General features: G+C 45.2%; 1 protein-coding gene across 1 annotated transcript; it reads right to left on the reverse strand.

Moving 5' to 3' along the window:
* Window positions 1-569: 569 nt before the first annotated feature.
* ATOX1 (antioxidant 1 copper chaperone) lies at window positions 570-10,182 on the reverse strand. The gene is made up of 4 exons (XM_028718316.2): window positions 10,056-10,182; window positions 6,417-6,492; window positions 3,969-4,139; window positions 570-814 (listed from the first exon to the last, which is right to left on the reverse strand). Exons 1-3 carry the CDS (start codon window positions 10,059-10,061, stop codon window positions 4,015-4,017), a joined length of 207 nt encoding a protein of 68 aa, XP_028574149.1. The 5' UTR covers window positions 10,062-10,182; the 3' UTR covers window positions 570-814; window positions 3,969-4,014.
* Window positions 10,183-10,496: the final 314 nt, after the last annotated feature.

Here is a 10,496-nt window from a genome sequence, read left to right on the forward strand (position 1 = left end):
AAGGAGCACAAGGCAATACAAATGAGGTTCTCCCATTTCTATTGGCCCACTACCTTGGGCAGGTAGGTTAGGCTGAAGAGGCAGTAACTTGTTTAAGGTCACTCGTCAAATGTATCCAAGTGCACATAAGACAAGAGATTTCACCTCCCTGACATGTCTGACACTTGATCCACTATGGCACCCAATTGCTATGTTGCCATTGGAGAATTTTAGTCAAATAATAATATGTTTGGAACCAAGCGACACCATTGGTCCATCAAGCTCAGGATTGCCCCCATGATTGGCAGTGGGTCTCCAAGATTTCAGGTGGGATGCTCCCAGCCCTAACTGGAGATGCCAGGGAATAAACCTGGGACCTTCTGCATGCAAAGCAGATGCTCTAGCACTGAGCTACACTCCTTGGCACCCAATGATGTATCTTAGCAATGCTCAGTTCATCTCTTTAGAATATTATCTCATTGGTGGACTGAAATAAATCAGCTCACGATTGGTACTCATTTTTAAAAATCAGCTCCTGCCCCACCAAAAAGAAAACAGGGCTTAAAAGATATATACTAAGAGCCACGGTGTTTACTTGAATATAGCAGATCCAAGTTTTATTACAAAGCCAAAGAGAAGAAACACTACAGCTGTAGGACAATACGTGGGACATCTGCAGTCAAAATTTCTCATAGTCCTTCCCCCGCCAAAGGCCTTCTTCTTCTTCTTCCCACCCTTCCCCTCTTCTCCAACATCTGGCAGGGCAACTGTGGTCAAAGGAAGATTGACAGAAGTGTAAACAGCCGCCTTCGGACTGAAGCCATGTTAAGCGTTGCTGCAAAATAAAGGAAGGGGGGAGAGAGTTAGGCAAGGGCAGCATCTGCTGGTGGGACCTAGAAGGAACATCCATTTTAAACAAAGGCTGCTTTGGGGGGCCCTCATCCGGTTACTGCAGGCTACTACAACTGCTGCTCCCCCTGGTGTGTAGAAGCAGGCAGAAATCTTTTCTTGCGGCCTATAACGTGCTTGATGTTCTGCTCCTGCTACCCATCGCTGCCGTTCCTGGCAGACAAAAGGTGGTGGGAAGGAAGGAAAGTCCTTGGTGTGCTGGCATCCACAAGCAGTTTGGCTGTATATGGATTGGTGGGTTACCTACCTACCTACCTGACTTGTGTGTTTACAATTCCTTCCGCACCTTGTTAGAAGGCCCCTATTCCCCTCACAAAACTACAATTTAAGAGGGATTGATTGAATCATAGAATCATAGAGTTGGAATAGACCAGAAGGGCCATCGAGTCCAACCCCCTGCCAAGCAGGAAACACCATCAGAGCACTCCTGACATATGGTTGTCAAGCCTCTGCTTAAAGACCTCCAAAGACGGAGACTCCACCACACTCCTTGGCAGCAAATTCCACTGTCGAACAGCTCTTACTGTCAGGAAGTTCTTCCTAATGTTTAGGTGGAATCTTCTTTCTTGTAGTTTGGATCCATTGCTCTGTGTCCGCTTCTCTGGAGCAGCAGAAAACAACCTTTCTCCCTCCTCTATATGACATCCTTTTATATATTTGAACATGGCTATCATATCACCCCTTAACCTCCTCTTCTCCAGGCTAAACATGCCCAGCTCCCTTAGCCGTTCCTCATAAGGCATCGTTTCCAGACCTTTGACCATTTTGGTTCCCCTCCTCTGGACACGTTCCAGTTTGTCAGTGTCCTTCTTGAACTGTGGTGCCCAGAACTGGACACAGTACTCCAGGTGAGGTCTGACCAGAGCAGAATACAGTGGCACTATTACTTCCCTTGATCTAGATGCTATACTCCTATTGATGCAGCCACTCTGCATTGTGGCTGCATTGTTAAACCACTCTGGCAATAGTAGCTCTGTGAGGGGACTAGGGGTCTCCTAATAACTCTCCGCACCCTTAACAAACTACAGCTCCCTGAATTCTTTTTGTGGACACCAAGTGGCTGTTTGAAGTGGCATCATGGTGCTTTAAAGGTATGGTGCGGATGTGGCATTAGCATGCCTGCATTCTAGTGCGCAGCCAATGCCTACTAAAAACTCAGAACTTGGGGTGGTATGAGGACAGAACAGAATCTTCAGTAGTAAAAGCAGATAGGCAAATAATATTTTACAGATATATTTCTCTCCACCCTGGTTCTCATGATGAGCAGCAGCTGTGTTGTGCAAAACAGATTATGCATCAAATAATTCAGTTTTGCTGTGTACAGAATCATTATTGTGGCACAGGATTTTGATTTTTTTTTAGTGCGCAGAACTTTTTTTAAAGAGAAAAAGGCATGCAGAACTGGGCCTAAATATAGCCAAAATAAAAATCTTGTTCATTTAATGTGAGTCGGACCCAGGTTCCCTGCGCACTTTGGAAAGACTCAAAGTTATTAGGTTCTGCTGCTCTCATGCAAACATGCCCCACTCAATCCTACTACTATAAAGCATTTTTGTGTGAATAACCGGTAAGTTCAATTATGGCTTAAATTTTCATGGTGCACAAGGAGCAGAGCATTCCTCAAAAACAACAACACAAAAAAACCTATTTGTTATTGTTCCCACATTGATGGAACCATAGGACAGCCAGCAATTCTGCCAAAACACTGGCAGCGTGCAGACAATAATTTTTGAAGGTATTTTCTCCTTAGTGCCACGGTGGCAAGAGAACCAAACTGGTAGTTCGCTAACTCTACAAACTTAATGGGGCACCCTTGTAGGTGCTGCTGATGGTGGAGACGCCCGTTAATTCCTACCCCAATGCTAAATGTGATTCACTTCTGGTAATTCAGGGCCAATCAATGGTGTGAAAGTAACCAGATAGGCTTAGAAGATATTTCTGTACTAGGCAATTTCAGTCTCAGGAAAAGTTAAGGAAGTGTTCAAAAAGGAGGAAGCTCTTATCTTGTTTCCCTCTCTTATATGCTTATATGTATTTCTTATTTCACGTAACCAAGAACCAAGTATTTTTTAAAGAGTTTTAAAAAAGGGTTCCCAACCTTGAGAAAGAGTGAAGGTTTGTGGAAGGACAGAGCTCCACCTGTTACAAAAAACTATGCGACAGGGTTATCAGTTTCACACCAGACCACAGCGCATGCATCTCCTACAGCACACTGCTGGGGTAATCTTGGGTCCCCCTTTCCTACTAAGCCATACAACTTGGGGGGGGGTCAAGTTTTACGAGACACCACAGCAAGACAGAAAAATGAGGATCAGGTGATGGCAACTGAAGGCCACAGCTTGTGGCCTCCATGGCTCTGCAAAGCTTCATGGCCCAATCAAGATATACACACCCAGATGAGCTAGAATAAACCGGCACTGTAAAATCAGTTCCACAAATGGATCCCTGTGTATAGACTATGAAGCCAGTTGAGGAACCTATGGCCTTCCAGATATTGTCAAGTAACAGTTTCCATCATCTTTTTTGCTGGCCATGCTGGTTTGGGTCCAATGGGAGCAGAGCCCAGAAACATCCCTCCTTTAAACAAGGCTGAAATCCCACTGATAAGATCCTTGGGAGTCGCAGGATTCAGTTGCCCCTGTCCTTGCCAAACAGCTGGTTTGCGGGGTTTCAAAATGCCTGGCGCACACAGTCGCAGATGATTTACGCACAATCTGCTAGATTTGAGTCCTAGCTTGTATACAGCACCAGCTCCTCTACTTCAAAAGAAGAGGCCGGCTTCAATGGACATAAAATATCAGGGCTTGCAGAGGAAGTTTTTATATATGGCACAGGATCTATCTCCTCCTCTGATATTATATATAAAAGAGAACACGCGGCATGAAGTCATCCAGTTAAGAGTTTCCTTGCCCTCACTTCAGTCCAGTCTATGAAGTCACTGGAGGTGGGAAACTCTTAGCAAGATTTCTGTCACATCATACATTTTGTTTCTTATACAATGTGGGGGTTGCTGTTTTCAGCACACTTCTCATCTTTAGCATTCTGCCCTGAGTGGCTTAAGAGTATTCCTAGCAACTGACCTTTCCTGAAGGACAGTAGCCCCAGCAGCCAAGCCTTCCTGTGTGGCTACTTGTCTCCAAGGTAGGAGGCATCTTTCCCAGTTTTCTTCAGGGTGTTCAGTAAGGTGTCTACACTGTGCTCTGACTCTATATTCACCTTCTTGTTGGGCAGGTCAATTTCAAACTGAACACCTGAAAAGAAAGGACACAGCGTACAGAAGCAGCATTGGAAATTTGAAGTCTCCTGCCTGCAATTTATTCTCCCACCTTCTTGAATGAGTGGCAATGTCAAATGGATAGTCTATATTAACTTGCAATACATCCATCAGTTGAGGTGGGGCTGTATTTTATCTTATGCTTATTTGTTTACAGATTTGTAATCTTCACTATGAGACAGCTATAGTAAGATGGAGTACAGGGATAAAATCATCAAAAGAGGCATGAAAACATCTTAAGCATTGAAAAATGAGTAAAAGATGGTTTAGTTTGATGGTAGAGCACAAGGTTTCCCAAACTTGAGCCTCCAGCTGTTGTTGGACTACAATTCCCATCATCCCTGACCACTGGTCCTGGCAACTAGGGTTGATGGGAATTGTAGTCCACCAACTGCTGGATAATCAAGTTTGGGAAACTCTGGTAGAGCATTCAGGCAAAAAGGTCTCAGCTTCAATCCCTAGGATCTCCAGGTAGGGCTGGGAAAGACCTCTGTCAGAAATCCTGGAGAGCAACTGCTGGTCAGCTTAAGAAAATACTGAGAGATTGACCAATGGTCTGACTCTGTGTAAAAGGAGTTTCCCATATTCCTCTCCAGGTAGCAGATGATGTGATGTGAAAAAGCCCTGCCTAAGACCCTGAAGAGCCATTGCCAGTCAATACTGAGCGAGATGGACCAAGGGCTTCTCTGTATTGGGCTTTTGTAGCGAGACAGATGTTTCCTTTAGAATTTCACCCTTACTTCTCCTTCCATTAGACTATCTTCCCTTAGGAAGGGCCATATGCTCTGAATCCAAGATGGTTGGGAGCTGGATTCTCCCTGGCTGCAACATCAGTTGTCTGCAGCTGAAAGGCGTTCTCGTGAAAGAAGAACACCTTGCACATGCTAGCTTTCTATACCAAGGGAACTTTTTATAAGGAGGTACATTATCAAGGCTGGTGGTTTCCTACGGGGAAGTAACATCGGGGTAGGAAACTGCATGGAACCACACATGGGGACTTCAGGCACACACCGCATGTTACATATACACAAAAAGGCACCATGCAGCTTCTCAGTATATGCCGACAGAATGAAATGCAGAAGACTGTGAGGCACATGAGGTTCATTTCTGTCCCAACGTGGAAGAAATTTATGTGTAGCAAATCCTTTGTGTGGGGGCAATCTTCAATGTCTTGCAACAGTTATGCTGACACCAATGGAGGACAGGAGATTAGACGCTTGCTAAGGTGGTAAAGACAGCAGCAGATTCAGCTCTCCTACTGCAGAGCAGAAGCAACCAGAGTTATGCGTCAATGATTTAAATGAGTTTTGGAGTAAGCCTTTGATCTTGTAAACAGAATAAAGTTGACTGGACAACTGTCTAGAAGAGTAAATTACGCAGTCTTAAGGGACACGGGATGAAAGTTAAACATTCCAGCAACAATCAATATTTAGTTACTGACTAACTAACTACCTCCACAGTGGAACCTCGGGTTATGTACTGTCCTCCTTACGAACGCTTTGGGTAATGAGCTCCACTAACCCAGAAGTAGGTCTCCTGGTAGCGAACTTTGCCCTGGAATGCGAGCGGAAGTCGCGTGCCAGTGGTACGGCAGCAGCAGGAGGCCCCATTAGCGAAAGCGCGCCTCAGGTTAAGCATGGTTTCGGGTTAAGAACGGACCTCCGGAACGAATTAAGTTCATAACTGGAGGTACCACTGTATTAGGAGCAAAGTAGCAAGCCCTCTAGAAGTTGCTTGCTACTTCAGCTAGGGCAAAGAATGAAGCAAAAGCTGCACATCATTTAAGTGGCTCATTTAATCTTTTTAAAACCCTGCAATGAAAATACGATATGCAAAGATGAATGCACTATGAGTGGGAACATTTTCTAGCATGCTGCACTGACAACTGCAAACCAAGTTAGACGGCCCTGGCTCTGGTTGAGACTAATCTAACTTCCTTAGGGCCCGGGACCTCTAGGGTGTTGCTATTTATGGACCTTAAGGTCCTCCGTGGGGCATACTGAGAGGCGGTCCCATAGGTACGAGGGTCCTAGACCGTGAAGGGCTTTAAAGGTCAAAACCAGCACCTTAAACCTGATCCTGTACTCCACCGAGAGCCAGTACAGTTGGAAAAGCACTGGGTGAATATGCTCCCATGGCAGGGACCCCATGAGGAGCCTCAAACAATGCAAGCAGGAATACTTTAAGCGTAATGATAAGTGCAAGAAGAAGCCTTGAGTGTTCAGAGTCTTGTGGTCTGCCAGGTATCACTCACCTCCCAGCTTGTTGAGAACACGGGTGACGGCATTAGAGCACCCTTCACAGGTCATGTCTACAAAGAATTCATGTTTCTGAAATTGCAAGGAGAAAGAATGGAGAGGCCATTGAAATATCTCTCGCTGAGCAACTGCACAATGATGTTATAACACTAGTTTATTAAACAATAATAAAAGCTAGTATCAAAGCTTGACCTTAACTGCTTGGGTTTGGATACCTTGTTAAAATGTTGAAATTTATGCAATAAATAAATAAATTTCAGGTTGATGTCAACTGGAGCACCCATAAACCTGTGCTCCATAGTCTTTGAGCGTATGCACATGAACATAACTTGCTGAGACTTTGTTTAAATGTTGCGATCAAGTTGTAGATGCATTTTTTTAAAGAATACATTGTCAGCCAAAATGATGTTCTCCTTTCCTTCTGTCAGGGTGAATTAATTTAAATCAAGGCAATTTAAATCACCAAGGTGGGTGGGGGAAGACTGATTTAGGAAATTCTATTGGTACTTCATGCATTTCCTAAACAATTAGCTAAATAACACTACATCTACATGAAACATTTACACTACTATTTTATAGTATTGCTGCTTTCTGAATATTATTTACTGGAACAGTAGGAGATAGTTATTGCCTTTGAGTCCTACTCATGGGGTGGGTATCTGAATAGCCAATGCAAGCAACAAGGTATTAGATTAAATAGGCATTTGTCTGATCCAACAGGACTCTTTCTTGGGTGGTGGTGTATTTTTTCACTTTTGCTTTCTTTCCTGCCTTGCCCCACACCAGAAACAGAAAGTATTTCCACACAAGAACAGAAAGTAGCTAAAATCCGTTACAATCAAAAACACACTTGACCTGTAATGTCTATTTAAAGACAACAAAGGACCCATTCTCCCCACCCTGCAAAAAAAGCAAACAGCTTCTTTTCATAAGACGAAAAGGAAATGTCCTTATTGATAGAAAACAAATACTGTACTACAGAGCAAATTGCAGAGCTAACACAGTTACAAGAGATAATTCGGGTTGATGCAGATGATGATCAGCCAGAATGGCATTTTCTGGGTCTGGAATGATTTTCAGAGATGACTAGATACTTCATTGGTCCTGGAATCAAGGCCATAATAACGTTTATTATGCCATATTAATGTTTGGCCTCAAAATATTTATTTTTCCTGCTTTTCTGCTAATGCAGAAGAACAGCTTTTAACTATTTGCTTTATAGAGGGCCGTTCCTTCAGTCTAAAAACATTTGTGTGTTTAATTTGTACTTCAATTTTAACTAGACTATCTTTTTTAAAGAGACATTTACAACACTGAGTTATAAAATAGCCATTTTATAGTAAACAACAACACCCCTCAGTAGACAGTTTAACAGTACTTTTTTTCTTCATAGTATGAAGTATGTACCCAACCCAGGATGTTTAAAAGTTGTGGCAGAACTTGCATCCTTCGTAAACAGCCCAGCCCTGAGAGAATTGTATGTCCCTGTGGCTTATTGTGTAATATTACTGGAGTCTACTGGGGGAGGGCAGGGAGAAGAGTGAGGAGAAAAAAGAGCCAGATCTTGCATTACTAACCAGTTTTTCCTAGCACCTCTAAAAACACAATTCATAAAGATGAAACTGGAGAGAGGCCTGAAATCCAAGCCACATAATCTGTTCTATATCAGGGATGGGCCAAACAGAACTGGATGACATAAGATGGACAAACCCCTAGAATCTTTCCATGGATTCAAGTCACTTCCATCTTTGCTAGAAGCTGAAAGGTTTATTCAAATGAGACACTTTCACTAAAGTAAGGTAAAGTGACCCCTCACCATTAGGTCCAGTCGTAACCGACTCTGGGGTTGCGGCGCTCATCTCGCTTTATTGGCCGAGGGAGCCAGCGTACAGCTTCTGGGTCATGTGGCCAGCATGACTAAGCCGCTTCTGGCGAACCAGAGCAGCACACGGAAATGCCGTTTACCTTCCCGTCGGAGCGGTACCTATTTATCTACTTGCACTTTGAGGTGCTTTCGAACTTCTAGGTTGGCAGGAGCTGGGACCAAGCAATGGGAGTTCACCCCGTCGCAGGGATTCAAAGCGCCAACCTTCTGATCGGCAAGTCCTAGGCTTTGTGGGAGACCTTAATACAACTTGTTCTTTAATGCGTCACTTGAAGATCACAAAATGTTCTTGAAGGGATCCTCACGCTCCGTTTAAAATGTATTCTTGTCCTTGTATGCGAGGGGCACTATCAGGCCTTGCTCAAGGAAGGAGGCACTCACAGCCAAGCAATACACAGATTAGCAGTCCTGTTGTAACACCAGCTCCTAGGGACCAATTCCCAAAGTGATCCTGTGAGGGTGGAATACAACACTAGGATTGGCTTCTGGTTTTTCATAACTGCAGTCTGAGAGGCAATGGGTTGCTGCCATCAGAGGTTACCCATTGGGATTGCAATGAAGAAAAACAACAGGGGGTGGTGATCAAGGCCTCAGGCTTAGGGTTTATATTGTAATTATTTAAATTTCTATACCACCCTTCCTCCAAAGCACAGATATTACTCAGAGACAACCAGACTGCTGGTGGGAATTGTGGTCCAAAACATCTGGATGGTGACAGGTTGGTTAAGGCTGGTCTTAGCACTGATATGTGTAAGAAGCTTTGAGAGACTTTCCCCCCACTTAATAGAGGGATAAAAACACTTTAAACCTTCACACACACCCTCAGGTGAAGCAAAACATACAGCTTTGGCTCCCATTTCTTCATTATTGGGAACCTCTTAATTTGCTTCCCCCTAACTTGATTTAAAACACACAGCTCATCATCAGTGTGATCTACCTGGCTTGGCAAACGGTGGCAGCGCACCCTCCTTATGGAAGACTTAAAAATGGATCAAGAGAGGCGGGCCACACAGCAGCAGCGAGCAGAAGCAGTTTAAGAACCACGATAATGTGTGTGACAAAACCACGTTGCAAATCTGGTGCCAACACCACTTCACAGTATGGGTGTAAGCCAGGATTTATTTTGGGGGTGGGGTGGGGAGCAGGCCTTATGTTAAGGGGTGGGGTGTAGAACCAAGTTACAGTATCTGCAACACAACTGATCAGTTAGTTAAGTATTTTTATTTACAGTATTTACTTGATTGGGGCGGCAGCTGCCCCCTCCCACACCATCCTGACTATGCCCATACCTCACAGTACCCTAAAAACTGTTTGGAGGTTGTTTTTTCCTGCGATCAAGCGCTTTATAAATACTAGCAAACTAATAATAACAACAACAACAACAACAACAACAACCCCTTTACAACCAGCCTTTAAGTGACATGACCAAGGCCGCCAAGGGAAGCCTGTGCCAAGCCGCAGATCCGGTACCGCCCCGATCCCAGCGCAGAGCACCCCGTGCCTTGAGCAGCACCCTTCCACATCGTCACCCCGTTTTGCTGGAGGGGCGCCTCCCGAGTCGCAACGGGGCCGAGGGCGGGCGTCTTTCAAACTGGGCCCGATCGTTAGGAATCCCCGGAAGGCGAGTCCATCTCCTCCTTTTCCCGGCAGTAGAAACGACAACGGCAGATGGATGTGGGGAAAGGCTGATGCTGCGTCCGGAAAGGGCAACGGCGCGACTGCCCAGCCTAGCGAAGGAATCACCACCCACCGGCATGGCTGCTGCTGCTGCGGCGGCTGCTCCTCCTCTTCTTCCTCCGAAGCCTTCCTGGCTGCTGCTCAGCGGAACGACGCGGCTCCCAGCCTCCGCGAAATGAAAGGCCACCAAACCAGCTCGCGCCCCTCCCACTGGCCGGCCCCCCCTCCTGCGCTAAGCCTTCTCCGGCAGAGTCGGCGTCGGGAAGGCGGGGACGCGCGCGCCCTTCGCACTTTGCGCCGCTAGGAGGAGAAATTCCACGCGTCTGTAGCATCTTAGAATTGTAAGAGGGAGAAAGGGACCACGAAAGGTCATCTAGTCCAATCCCCTGCAAGACAGGAGGAATCTTTGGCCCAGCGTGGGGCTCGAACCCACAAGTCTGAGATTAAAAGCCTCCTAAAGCAGATTCTTCCTGGGTATAGTAATCAGTGCTATTTTCTAAGAAAATGTTTAGGG

This window comes from Podarcis muralis, chromosome 2 (genome assembly GCF_964188315.1).
Source record: "Podarcis muralis chromosome 2, rPodMur119.hap1.1, whole genome shotgun sequence".
Classification (NCBI taxonomy): Eukaryota; Metazoa; Chordata; class Lepidosauria; order Squamata; family Lacertidae; genus Podarcis; species Podarcis muralis.

What these genes read in the sequence shown, in the direction of transcription:
- ATOX1 (XM_028718316.2), bottom strand. An exon ending in TGTTCTCAACAAGCTGGGAG is followed by an intron (nt 4,140 to 6,416) that starts GTGAGTGATACC and finishes CTTTCTTTTCAG; the next exon opens with GTGTTCAGTTTGAAATTGAC.